At 39.5% G+C, this 13,856-nt stretch overlaps 2 protein-coding genes across 4 annotated transcripts; one reads left to right on the top strand and one right to left on the bottom strand.

The window, feature by feature from the left end:
- Positions 1 to 905: 905 nt before the first annotated feature.
- Positions 906 to 3,744, top strand: siva1 (SIVA1, apoptosis-inducing factor). Its single transcript, XM_056767861.1, has 4 exons — positions 906 to 1,158; positions 1,763 to 1,963; positions 2,104 to 2,257; positions 2,336 to 3,744. The coding sequence occupies exons 1-4, from the start codon at positions 1,038 to 1,040 to the stop codon at positions 2,382 to 2,384; spliced, it is 525 nt and encodes a 174-aa protein (XP_056623839.1). The 5' UTR covers positions 906 to 1,037; the 3' UTR covers positions 2,385 to 3,744.
- Positions 3,745 to 7,661: 3,917 nt separating this feature from the next.
- On the bottom strand, positions 7,662 to 12,742 carry zbtb42 (zinc finger and BTB domain containing 42). 3 transcript variants are annotated; one of them, XM_056768813.1, is made up of 2 exons: positions 12,602 to 12,742; positions 7,662 to 11,380 (listed from the first exon to the last, which is right to left on the bottom strand). In XM_056768813.1, exon 2 carries the CDS (start codon positions 11,361 to 11,363, stop codon positions 9,891 to 9,893), a length of 1,473 nt encoding a protein of 490 aa, XP_056624791.1. In that variant the 5' UTR covers positions 11,364 to 11,380; positions 12,602 to 12,742; the 3' UTR covers positions 7,662 to 9,890. The 3 variants fall into 3 exon arrangements, with proteins under 3 accessions (XP_056624791.1, XP_056624789.1, XP_056624790.1); XM_056768811.1 differs by lacking the exon at positions 12,602 to 12,742 and adding an exon at positions 11,872 to 12,024; XM_056768812.1 differs by lacking the exon at positions 12,602 to 12,742 and adding an exon at positions 11,872 to 12,024 and having other exon boundaries at positions 7,662 to 11,377.
- Between the last annotated feature and the right edge of the window lie 1,114 nt (positions 12,743 to 13,856).

The raw sequence follows: 13,856 nt of genomic DNA, 5'->3' as shown, positions 1-13,856 counted from the left end.
CATGAGAGAACTTCTACATAAAACACTGCAGATGATACATTTACTTGTATGTGTTTATAAAGCAAGTCTCGCCCTCCCCAAGATCACACCGCCATTGGCATAACATTCAGAGCCCATGCATCATCTAAATGTTAAAAAGAGTTTGGATAATACCTATCCAAAAGTGTTTTTTTATTATTATTTTATTTACATCTTCAAACAAACAGGCATCAATTCAACAAATCGGTAAACAAATGAACAACAAAATACATCTAAGCAGCATAATAAGCAATAATAGATTTTATGATAAAAAAAGAAAAATCCAAATGTTTATATATATATATATATACAGTATGTATGTATATTTATATACAGGTTTAAGGCACCTTTGTTCCTTAAGTGCTTAAAATATTTCATAATTTTAAAACGCAACAAAACATGGAGGGATTTTAAAGAATCTACATTCATGAAAAATAAAACGTAGCTAAAATCAAAAGGTATACTAGACTATTATACAAAATTTTTTTCTTTGTTTTCCATTCTAAATGGGGCTTTTTTTTAAAGATTCGCAAACATTAATTTCAACCTCCACTGTTTATACCATCTATATTTATGAATATATAAAACTTTACAAAAGAACATAAATTAAACAAGAAACTATATAACCTCTACATACTTAAAGTAGTATATAAATAAAGGGGAAAAAACATCTCCACAATCTCCACAAAATTAAAACCTTACACAAAAAATAAACATTAAATCATAATCTTACAGTTTTGTTTGTAAACCTTATTTAACATTCTGCCCTTTAGCCTAAAGTCAAACCGATTTATTTTTAAAGTTTTGTGCATTAGCTGTAATGGTGACTGCGAGCAGCAGGTGGCGCTGAGCGCGTGCAAGCGTCTCTCCGCCGCTCATCCGGAAGAAGAAGAAGCTGAGGCCTTAAAGCGCCAACCTGCGCGTGTTGATCTGTCGCGTCCGCTTCTGTTTGTTTATTTTCTCAAGTTTCTTTTTCATTCACTCTAATAATCGCTTTTTAAACGCTTTATCTTTTTAAAATGCCGAAACGCTCGTATCCGTTCAGCGAAACCTTCTCCTCACAGTATAAACTTCATGTTGGGCAAAAAGAAATGAACAATTACGGAGTTTTTGGACCGAAGTACAGACAAGAGGTTTACGGTAAAAGACATTTATTGTATTCATTGTAAACTGGTTTTGTTTTATTGGCCCGTTTGTTGTCCGTAATATCAAATGTATGTATTAAATATACGTGATGCGATCAATCACCACATGTGGTTTGAGTTGTTATCAGTCATCGGTTTATAATATAAGTTAAAGTTAATGCTTTTTACCTGTGCGTGTTTGAACATTACGGACCGTGACGTATTTAATCCGTTTTTATTTTTATTAGTCTATTTTTGTCACTCACGGAAATTAACCATAGATTTTGTATTTGTTGTTTGGAGTAGAACCATAAAAGTTTAAACTTAACATTACTAAAACTAAACTTCCACAAATGGTTAACCAAAATAAACCCGTGGTACTTTGTGTAGGGGCAAGCACTTTAAACACTGTTTTTGCCTTTATCTCTGATTGACAGAACTGGAGTTGAAAAACTTCTTTCCTTCACACTTTCACTCAATTAACTTGCTGGATTCACTGCAGACTCAAAAGACGGTCGATCAGAATCTAGTCAGGGTATCTTTGAGGTTGAAGTCTGAAGATTTAGGAGTAGAATCCTGTAAACTGTGAGGTCTGAACATGTGAACTCTTGTTTAATCAGAGAAAACCAAAAATCTGCTGTTCAATGGGACCAAATCAGTGATGAGTCGAATCTGGAAGGCAGATGGGGAGGAGAAGCCGTCAGACATCCTGGTGTCTGATCCATCCTCCGCATTCTCTGCACAAGGGCATCAGACTCTTCTGAAAGGCCAAACGCTTATCGGCACAGATGGGAGATTACAGAAAACAAACACAGTTCTGGGTAAATTGTTATACGTCATGATTCATCTGGTAGCAAAACGCTGTTTGCTTCTATCACTTATCAGAAGAAAACAAATAGTCTTACACAAGTTTAAGATCATGTGACTCACCTGTGTTCTTTTGTAATATCTGTGTTCTTAGGCTCTGCAGCGGCTCCTACAGCGTGTTGTGTGTGTCAGAGGGTTTCTGGGTCGAGGCAGCCCTGCGTGCAGTGTGAGCGGTCTGCATGTCCTGCGTGCACCCAGCAATGCTCCAGCTGCTCCAGTCACTGCTGCAGCTTATGTGCCGTTACAGAGTGAGTGATGACACGCGCGTGTTCTGATGCTCGTGTTGTGTTCAGGATCTAAAGTTGTTCTTTCTATTCTCTGTGCAGTTACAGTGAGCGTTACGACCGTGTCCTGTGTGTCGGCTGTTCATCCTGATCAAAATAACAGGACATATGGCTTGACGCATGGATGCTGAGATGACGTTGAAGATTGTGCAAGACGTGATTTTTAATTCATTGCCAGTTAAATGTAAATGAGATGACTATTTTTATATACTGCTTCACCCCTTTCTTTACTTGTATATATATTCCAGTGATTTATTAAATAAATACTAGCTACTTTATTAATTATGCTTTCAGATGTTTATTTTTGTTTGACACATTATTTGATATAACTGTCTACAGACCTGTGACTTTGTTAGTAATGAAGTCCTCTGAAAAAATGGCTAGAAAGGAGCATCTGTCCTTGACTCAACCTGTACTTGACCCTCTACAATTTGCAGATAGAGTAGAAGATGCTACTTGCACCTTATTGAACGTGATTTTAAACCATTTAGAAGGGCTGAAAAAACACTTGTCTTGTTTTACTTTCCTCTGCTTTAAACTATATCCAGCCACATATCTTGGCTAGGAATCTCATTAACAACTTTTTTTTGGATTTAAATGTTTTTTGGCTTATGAATTTTTTTACTAACCAGTTTCAACGTGTACCTGTAAACCGTGTTTTGTCCAATGCGGTACCCCATAGGTCCCCCCAGGGTTGTCCTATATCCACTTTTGTTTATTTTATGTACTAACAATGATTGTCATTTCCTTTTTGAGGGGAGACATTACATTTGCTGATGTTTCAGGGATTGTGTCTCTCCTCTCTTGAGTACAAGGTCAGCCACTGTCCGGTGGTTGACTATTTTTCTCGATGGTGTGATATCCCTTTTTTTTTTTTAAACATTTCTGCCTGTCGATTGATTTTCGGAAGAAGCACTCTGGACCAGCTTTGCTGACTGCCATAACATGGTAGCTGGTAGAAGTGTTTAACCAATATAAATATCTTTAGACTGGTATTGACTATAGTATATAATCAAAAGGAAAGCATCAGAGAATGTATCTTCGGAGGAAATTTCGCAGTTTTGAAATTGAGTCATTTGTCATTTTTTTTTTATTGAATATATCTGGAGTTTATCCATTGTATGTTGGTATGGAAACCTGAACATCAGAAACAGGAGTAAGCAGAGTTAAATATTTAGAATGTATTGTAGAATAGAGGGGCCTGAACTGCGAGTATTCCTCAGATCTACAGTGATGGAATGATCAAAAAGGGTCATTCAGTCCTTTCAGATGTCACTCATCCACTGTTCAATGAACTTAAATTGTTGCCCTCAGATCGCAGATTCAAAATGATGTAATGCTGTTGTGATGTATTGTATATGAACTGTTGTATGTGGTGTCTTGTTTTGAACTGCAATCTATAAACCAAATTGCCTCTTTAGGACAAATAAAGTATTTGAAATTGAAAAAGATCTTTGTCTATATTTTTAAGAGTGCAATATATCATAATTCACACAAATTCTGTCTGTTACGTGTTTTTCTGTTCGGATACATTTTTTTTAATGTTTTTTGATATTTTTTTGTCTATTGGTGTTGAATGAGTGAGGGGTGTGTTAGTTAGGCAGTGGGGATGTGACTGTGTGTGTTTGCCACTTGAGGGCAGCATTTCAATAGAATTAAGATAATTTCTTCTAGTCATTAATATTAATGCTGTCGTTATTCCCTTTAGATTGAAAGTTTTACTTAATGTGTTAATTGAGCAATTAAATGACCTTTAAATATTTGAATATTAAACGCTACTTTGTGAAAGATGTTTCCTTAACACTTAACTCGTGTTTTGTGGAGCTGAAGTTAAGATTTGAAACCAATCCAACAATACTGTGCAATATTTACTAATCCAAATAGCAAATACACTTAAAGATCATTCAGTAGTTTCATGCTGGGTTTCACAGATAGCTGTTGGATAACCCGGGAAATGTCTGTTTGACCCAGGCTTAAAACAACCCAGCAGTTTTACATAGTTTTTTGCTTCATATAGTAAAAACTTAGAGAAAATAATGAGGGAAATGCAGTGCTGTAAAGAACATTTTGTGTAAAATTGAACATGCAGCAAATAATTCAATTGAAGACAGAATTGTTTATATTAACAATATGATGTATTCATGTTGTCAAATTTGAATTAATTTTGAACTCATAAAAGGTTTTACTTTTACTAAACTATTCGTTCAACTTCTTTCTAAACTCTCCTCTCACGTGAATGCAGTTTGTCTGTGATGGCCATGCAGCTGTTCTTCTCTCCATCATGAGTGTTTTACTGTAAAAGGTCAGAGCTGTGACTTCCGAGGCGGCTCGTCTTTCTCTGTGTCACATGTCAGGGACCCCTGAAAGCCTCACGGGCCCCACTGACTTCTGGATGGACTTAAGTCCAGGCGTGTGCAGTATCCACCCTCCATTTGTGTAGGAACAGCTGTGCACGGACAGTCGTGCCTCGTTGATGTCCCGGCTATAAATACACGTGTGTGTGAGTGACAGCTGTGCGTTCGGTCGGCCGACATCTCCTCTATGAGCTCATACACAAGATTGTGTGACGCTTACTGTCTTATTATCTATAGACACGTGTAACTCCCACGGCACTTCCAAATAAACAAGACAATTAACTTGTTGCCGTCCCGGCTGAAATTAATATGCCATTACAAATACCGTCAGCTTAACAAATTCCTTTAAAATTCCACATCCACTACGCTTTTAAAAATAAAGGTGCATAAAAGGTTCTTCACAGAGATGCCATGGAAAAAACATTTTTGGTTCCGCAAAGAATCATCTCTTTCTTACTCATCTGAAGATGTTAAACGGATGTTCATTTTTAAGAGTGCAGGTGACATCATACCCTATACATAACCAATAGACCCACAGACTGCATTCTAGTTTCCATTAAAACCAATATAACAACCATTAAACCCATAAATATTTCTCTGCAGCTTTCTCCTGTTTTTAGTGATGTCTTTGAGATTTGATCTCTGTGCCAGGGTGTAAATGCCTAAACATTATTCCATTTTATAAATTAAAGTGCTTCGACAGCACACTGTACTTTTTTTAAGGGTAACATCGAGGATCAAATGTTTTGAAGTTAATTGTATAAGACACAAAGGTCTCGTCTCTGACAGCGGGCCGCTCGCTTTCTCGTGTAATGTGCACGAATGTGTGTGTGTGTGAGTCTTTTTCAAGTGTGACCACCTGTCTTTTGTTATGAGGTAAATAAATAAATAAACATGGCCAAGCACCAGATGTCCCCGCTCGCCCCATCACAGGTCAAGGTCTCCCACCGCTGGCCTTGCGGGGTGAAGACATCCAAGTTTCAACTTCACTTCTCCTACAAAGACTTGCTGTCGCCTTGGGAATACATGCAAATGTGCTAGCTGTGGTGAAATGGAAATTACATGAAGGTTTTTGATAAGCGAGGGCAAAACACACATCTCATTAAGTCAAAGGAAAGACAAGCGTGTTTATCAAAGAGTAAAATTAGTCATGGGCTTCTTGTTTCTCATTTGCTGCCTGTATTGCTTCACGAAGCCGTGAATTGGGGAGCCAAAATGTTTTCTCATACAAAAGTTAACAATACATTACATTCAAATGTAGTATGATGAACCGTACATATAAAACAAGAAACATGGCTAAATAGTGAAAAATAGAGTTTCAAATTTCATTTCAACATAAAGTCAACCTACTTTGCTGTAGTTTTTGCAGCAGATTTGAAAGTAACTTACAGTAAATTGAATTACTACTTAATATGCTTTCCAATTAGTACTGTTTTAAATGACTTTAAAATTTTAAATTAAAACACTTTGACTTTAAGATTCAAAATGAGCAAGAAGAGACTGCCATTAGCAGATCAACGCTGATCTATTTTTCTGTAAAAATATTAAAAACTTCTTAAATTAAGATACGTTTACATGGCAAGAAAAGTGACCCATGATATTTAGTCTTGTTTTATGAAAGAAAAATATATAAAACTTGGTAAGTTAATGCTTTAAACAAAATTGTACATGAAATCTACAGTAAGTTACTGGCAAATCTGCTGCGAAATTACAGCAAAGTTCTGCAGTGTGGTCCATGTGTAATGATTTTAACTTCCGTATTTTTTCAATTTTTTTACATACCAAAATCAGATGAATTTCTGCCACAACACAGTGTGAACGTACAATGATTGTTTATGGTCTCTTTTTAAGGTGCAAACTAAATTAAATGGTTGTGGTCGAATACCTGGCAACCCAATAGTGTTTGGAGAACTCTTAACTGGCAACCCACCAGCCACTTTGCCCATTGAAATGATGTTACAGTCATTTATTTAGTTTAAATACTACATCTAACCCATCAGACAGTCTTGCGTCTTTCAAACTGGCGTGAAGCGCAGCGTCTGCAGCAGTTAACTGAGCAGAACTTGAGACGTATAAAGAACAATATAGACGCTGACAAAAGAGTGAGTGGGACAGGGCCGTGTGGGGGTATTTGGGGGTGGTTTTCTCTATAAGCGTGTGGTCTCTCTGGGGGCAGGGTCATGGGAATCACATCGCAAGGCAGCTGGATTTCTATAGATGTGCAGTGGAGGAATAATGGGGTTCTCTGAGAGTTCCTCAACTGCTGGTTTGATCAGAATGCAAATGAGAAGTCTTTAGGTTTCTTATTAATGTGGAAATAAAGATGTATAAACTTTTATCAGTTTATCTTTAAAACAACTGAGCAAGTGCAATTGCTTTACTGTAATTCTACACATCTATTGTGAAAGAACACGATACATATAGAGGTTACGAAGATATGAACAAAAAAAAAAAGTATTGATAAATACAAAATATATTTGCTATTATAATTCTTCTCGTAACTTCTGCAATTCTTTTAAGGATGTAAAACATAATACACATTATACAGAAGCGTCTGTTTTCTGTACACACGCAGACAGCTGACGGCAAACTCCCTGGAAACAGGTTTAAGGTCATTGTTAAAAAAAACTGCCCGTGAATGAATTTCCATGAGTCTTCTGGTTATTTGGGATGACAAAAAAGATAATTTGCACTCAGAAAAATTAAATCCTGAGATGATAAAATATTGTAGTACAAAGTAGAACTATATATTCAGACTAATTTAAAGCAATTGTTTTTATTTAAAATTATAAGTTCACTGAGCTTTCTTTATATTTTTAAAATGATCTGATACATAAGTTCATGGTTGAGACCGTGAGAACCCTTTTTAGATGTTTTACTCATGAACGAAGATGATTCTTTATCAATGGCTTTGTCATTATTATATCTTTGATGATTCAGTGTCATTCAGTGTTTTTAAAACCGTCAACTCTGAGTGTTCAAACATCATCACTTGAAAAGACAAACACAATGAATCCACAGAAAAGGCTGTTTAATCTATGTGTAAATCTAAATCAAGTTTGACATAAAGATTGTCACATGTTACACACACCAAACACACACTCAAGGGCTCACATGTCCACCGTGCCCTCGGAAGAAATCAAGAAAGCCCGCACACACACACACACACACACACGCACGCACGTCAAAAAAAATCAAAAGAAATTAAAGAAATCCAAGCAAGGTCAAATCCAACAGATTGTCATCTACATTCACTAAAGGACTCAACAATGAAGCATTTGTTTTCCTATAAAATATGTTTCTCGTATTATCAAAAAATTATATTACATCTAATGGCACTTCTACAGTCTATTAAAAACTTCTCGACTTAGAATCGTCTTATATTTCACACGTGGAAATTTTGAGAAACAGCAAAATGTCTCACGAGATACAAATCAATAAATAGTATGTTTGATTATACCATTTCACAGTCTGAACCTTCAGAAGACATACATCCGGTATTCATGTACAATGTCTCTTTGCAGACTAAATTAAAATATCCACACGAGTCACGTGTGAAACACAGCTTGAGAATTATTCTCTTCTTATTGCGTTAATCTATCCGTTTTCCTGATGTTAAATATTCTGATGGATCACATCATTACAACAGGTGCAGTTTTTCCACAATCCAAAAGCATAAGTCACTGTGCGTAATGTATCATGTGATCGTGTTAATACATGACAAAAAATTCAAGAAACTTTCTATATCTCAACACGGTGTCTGAAATACACACACACAAAAACAAAGAAATGCATTTGCAATGAAGAAATTCCAGTGTAAAAATCTGAAAATATACACACAGAACTGAAATTACATAGACATAATTTTTTCCATTAAATGTGCAAAGAAATTATTGATCAGGATGCAAATTCAGTCCTTTGAATGAATGAAATATCCTTTAGATGATACGCTTGGTTTTATAATCCCCATGTCTGTACATTAGTTTTCATCTTCAGATCGTTCATCCGTTTGTGCTTCTGAACCAATAGTTACAGTATCTCTGATATCTACTGTAACAAAAGTATAAGATGATGTCACAGAAAAACTTCTAATCCCGGCTGGAAGACACAAATTGTCAATGTTAAGAATCGCAGCATTTACGAGAGATTTCAGTCGCAATATATTTCAAACCAAACGTGACATAATGATTTAATAAAATACTTATTTACAATAAATATACAGTTAGAAATAGCAGCCTACAGTATCTCAGTGTTGTTTATGAAGTGCTTGTTAGCCTCACAAAAGTCAAACTTCAATGAATGAAACCAGGTATCGCATATATATTGTCAAAACAATGTTAAAAAAGAAGTACCAGCGTGATCATTTTTTAAACGTCGACAGTAAACCCTGAACCAAACAAACAAAACAAATAAATAACTAATCAAGTTTTTTCAGGACTGATGAAATATACAGCATAACTTGGATTTTTTTTAGTGCTAACTACTGTTATTATACAACCACAAACACCATCACATTAAATAAAAAGAAGCAACGGAAATGTCAAATGAAACGTCAAAGTGAAGGAAAAAGGTCAAGTTAAGCAAACACAATCCACCAGATCTGGCGTCGAGCGGTGAATTCGGTCAACAGAGATTCCACCACATTTACTCTTCATAGAAAGAGAGAAAACTCAAATTTGAGCAGAATAGATGTTGTCTTACATCGACTTTAAACCACGGTCACCTCTTGTCTTACAGACATATGAAATGATTTGATTCAAAAGGATGTCTTTAGATGTTTTAAAGAAAAGAACATCATTAGACCCGACGGAACATACAGTAGCTTCGTGTCAATGATAACACAAGTGCACAAACATCAGTGGTAGATTTCAGTCGACGGTCAGGTCTTCAGTAGAGTCACACAAAACAAAATCATCCGTACATAATTCTAATTAATAAATAAAATCTGCCTCTTCATTACTTTCTGTAAGAATGCATTTGAACAATGAAATGAAGAACATACATCAAAACGTCTCTCTGTCATGATGGTCGAATCACTTTCTTCCATTGATAAATTATAGCTGTGGAAGTGAATCCTCTGGACGGTTTCTTCCAGCTGTTTAAATACATGACACACAAGGTCAACGTCCAAGTGCATTTAACTGTCATTACTAAACGAATCATCTTGCAAATCACTGGATGTTATTATTATTACTGGTGTCGGACATGTTCATAAAAAGGTGTCCCAAAAGTGGGCAGAGTTTTTATCCAATGGGAAGGGTTTTCACGAGGCCACAGTGAAACTTGCGGATGTGACGGTACAGATCACCCGACTGAGTGAAGCGTCTCTCGCACCACTTGCACGCGTGCGGCTTTTCACGAGTGTGCACCACGGCGTGCCGGCTCAGGTTGTGCGAATACTGGAAGCTCTTCCCGCACTGACCGCACGTGTAGGGTTTCTCACCGGAGTGCGTACGCTCGTGCCGCTTCAGCGTGTACATGCAGGAGAAGGTCTTGCCGCACTGCGAGCAGGTGGGCACGGAGCCGTCAGGCGAGAGTTTAGAACGCACCCCGTCCTTCTCCCGGAAGTGAGAGCTGAGGTGCAGCTGGAGCACGTGCGGGCTCGGGAAGACCTTGCTGCACAGCGGGCACACGCACACCTGCTGACCGCCGACGGGTAGCAGGACCCCGCTGGACGTGGAGATGTCCGAAGAGGCCAGATCGTCCTCGTCTTCTCCCTCGCTGTCTGCCAGCAGCCGGCCTCCCCCCTCCTCGCGGCGGATGCCCAGCCCCTCCCCCTCGCCCTCCCCCTCCATCAGGTCGTCATCCGGGGGGAGCAGGGTGGCCGCGGCCGGGCCGCTGTTGCCGGGGAAGAGGGCAGCGAACCCTGTCACCACCGAGCTCCTGGCGCTATTCCCAAAGCGCCGGCTCTCCGGGCTCACGGGCTCGCCGTCCCCCTGCTCTGACAGAAAGTCATGTTCGTCTTTAACAAGTGGCTCAGTGCCCTGCTGCTGGCTGTCGAGGGCCAGCTGTCCCGAGACGTAGGAGGGGTGGAAGGCGTCTCTGCTCGACAGAGGCTTGAAAGACAAATCCAGAGCGCAGTCCATGTCATCCGACGCCCGGGACCTCTGGGACACGAGGACGGCCGAACTACTGACATCGGCTTTTGTTTTTCCAGCTGTTTGGACACAGGGCTCGGCCTCGGCTGACACATAATTGACACCTACAAGGTCCGGGGACCCGCCACGGTGACCGTTCGCCTTCTGCCTGGGCCCTTTGCAATCTGCAACGCAGTCGTCTCTCCGGGGGGCCTGCGGCGCGTCCCCTCTCTCGGTAAACGTGCCGTCCCCCGTCTTGTCGTCCAGGGAGCACGGTTCCTTATCCTTTAACTTTCCTTTGCACACTTTAACGATGTCGTACATGTGCAGGAAGCTGGCGGCGGCCAGGACGTCCTCCACGGGCAGCGTGGTGAACTCCAGTTTCCCCTCGTACATGAATTCGAGCAGCAGGCTGAAAGCGGGGGCCGTCACGATGTCGCTGTTCAGATGCACTGTGTCCTTTCTGTCCAGCTGGTCTCTGTAGAAGAGGTGGAAGTACATGCTGCACGAGGCCAGCACGGCTCGGTGCGCCTTGAACCGAACGTCTCCCACCAGCACGGTGCAGTCGCAGAGGAAACCCTGAAGCCTCTGCTGACTCAGGCACTGCAGCAACTGGCGGCTATGGTCCGGGAACTCCATTCTTCTTCCGTAACCTGCTGGAAAACAGGAAAAACTGGATGTTAAACAAACGCAGGGTGGCCATTCACAACACGCAGACCTGCCGACGCATCTACAGGCCACTGGAGACAAACAAAAGTCCAGCCAACCCCGCTGAGGAGAGCGTTAAACGACAACAGACAAATTCGCCTTATAACTTTTGAAATCTCATGGTTTCCCCGAAACTGAACTTTTTTCTCGCAGAAACAAGCACCAGCCTCCAGTCAGACACATCCGCAAACTCAAGCCTAATGTCAAACTACACTCAAACGCATTGTTTCTAAACAATTTACTTTGTTTAACAAAAATATTTGTTTAATATGCAGCTCTGGTCTATCCATAGTCAAATAATCCAGTGTAAGTGATAACTTTAGAAATTCTAACCAGTTAAATTATATCAATAACAGTTTAACAGGGACAAAAGCAACCTGCTTAAACGTGTAACTATCACAACAGCAGCTTAACGTCTAAAGACACAACTAACACATACCTTCCTCTATCATAAGCTTATATTTCCCATCAAACAGCAGGAGTCAATGAGAGCAAATCCAGTCAGAAACCGCTCGCGCCTCCAAACATCGCGAACTGAAACGAAGCCCTCAGGACACTGGAAGAACACCAGACGTCCAAACGCAACTTTCTACTTCGCGGCGTCCATGTGAGTGTGTGGGAGAATGAGTGAGTTGAGTGTTTGAGCAGTGTGTGTGTGTGTGTGTGTGTGTGTGTGTGTGTGTGTGTGTGTGTGAACTGGTAGAGTCAGCTGCTCTGACATCAGTCTCAAACCTCCAGCTGTGCTTTTATGCCATATGTTCCTCTGAGCAACCGCAAACTTCTCCCACTTTACACATTTCACATTGTTATCGTTATAACGCGAGCCCTTTAACAGACACTAAATGTCTTTAAAACTCGAGCTTTTAACAGGGAACTTTTATTTTATAAGTAACTCCTGGAAAGCGACATCACACAACAGGAGTAACATACTGAACTTTTCATAAATAATCTGTACTGAAACACTTTCATAAGTCTTCAATTGCATTACCGCGAAACATTTCATAAGTACTGACAACAGCACGAGTAAGCTGAACTGTACCTGACGTAAAGAGAAACTCACAGCGGCGGAACTCGAGCAGTGTCGCGGATCAAACGCGCAGCACCGCGCCGCTGATACAATGTTTCACGCGTTCAGTTGAACGTATATTCACATTAAAGCGAATACTCACAGACGCGCACGTGGAGACTGACTCAGATGTTTCCGCGTGCTCTCATGATGTGTGTCCAGATGTTGAAGAGTCTTTTTCTTGTCCTGAGCGCTGTGCTCGAGCCCGGTGCGCATGAAACACTACGCACTGCCCCTATCTCTCTCTCTCTCTCTCTCTCTCTGTCTATGCGTGTGTGTTTGTGTGTGTCAAGCAGGTTGTTAATGGTCCAGTCTCGCGATAACACCAGTGTACAGAACACACTCACAGTGAGCCGGTGAGCAGCAGTGTTCACTTACAAGACAGCTGTGCCTTTCAGAGCACTTCACTTTTACAGACTTGACAAGTAATGTTGTTTTGTGATAAGTTTAAAAATATTATAGTTATAAAAAAGGGTATACTTTTGTTATTTATAACAAGTTTTTATTTTAAATTCATAATTTATAAAAACAAAATATTTACATTTTATTAGCTCCTTTAGAGTTTTAAAAAGTGGTCTCTTGTGGAATGTCAGTATTAGTATTTATGTCTTCTGGGAGTGATTTTAAGAGCCGGTTTACATAAAATTAATACATTTAAATAATTTCAAGGACAAAGATAAAATTTAGCAATTCACAAAATACACAAAATATTTATACAATATATAATAAGAAAATTGCGTATTTATTTCAATGTTAGTTTTGTAAAAAATATTCAACATGTCTTTATGTACATAACTTCTAAAATATTGAAAGTTCCTTTCACCTGCCAGGTGCTTGGAGTTAAAACAACACGATGCTAAAAAAAGAGCACACACTAAACGACATTTGCAAATGCGAAGTGCAATGAAGAGGATCTTATTAAGAGCATGGATGTAAGAGAACATTTCCTTTCTCCAGAAAATTAAGTGTTTTTTTGAGAGGCCTCTAGATGCTTGAGCTGCCACAGTTATTCCAGATTGCGACTTTCCCCGCAAGCCCATCCAGTCTAAATGCATTCCACTCTTTCAATACATTTAAGTGTATAATTAGAGCTCTTTTGAGACGCTTCCCCCTCCTCCTGTGGCCATTGTTGAGAGCTGATGTGTTGTGTGCTCGCAGAGTTTTCTGGGATCTAATCGAAGCTAATCCTGCTCTGAGCTGGAATGTCTTGGCACTAACTTGCCCTTCAGTCTTACTAATATCACCCAAACGGGGTTTGATTTTCCTCGTGCCGTTAAAGCTGTAATGAGCCATTGCTACTTGTCCAAATGTTCTTTTCATCCTCAAAACCTTTTGACCCAAAGGCTCATGCCTAAATG

This window comes from Triplophysa dalaica, chromosome 15, assembly GCF_015846415.1.
Source record: "Triplophysa dalaica isolate WHDGS20190420 chromosome 15, ASM1584641v1, whole genome shotgun sequence".
NCBI classification, from domain to species: domain Eukaryota; kingdom Metazoa; phylum Chordata; class Actinopteri; order Cypriniformes; family Nemacheilidae; genus Triplophysa; species Triplophysa dalaica.
Note: the sequence above shows the minus strand (reverse complement) of the source record. Positions and strands in the feature narration are given on the sequence as shown.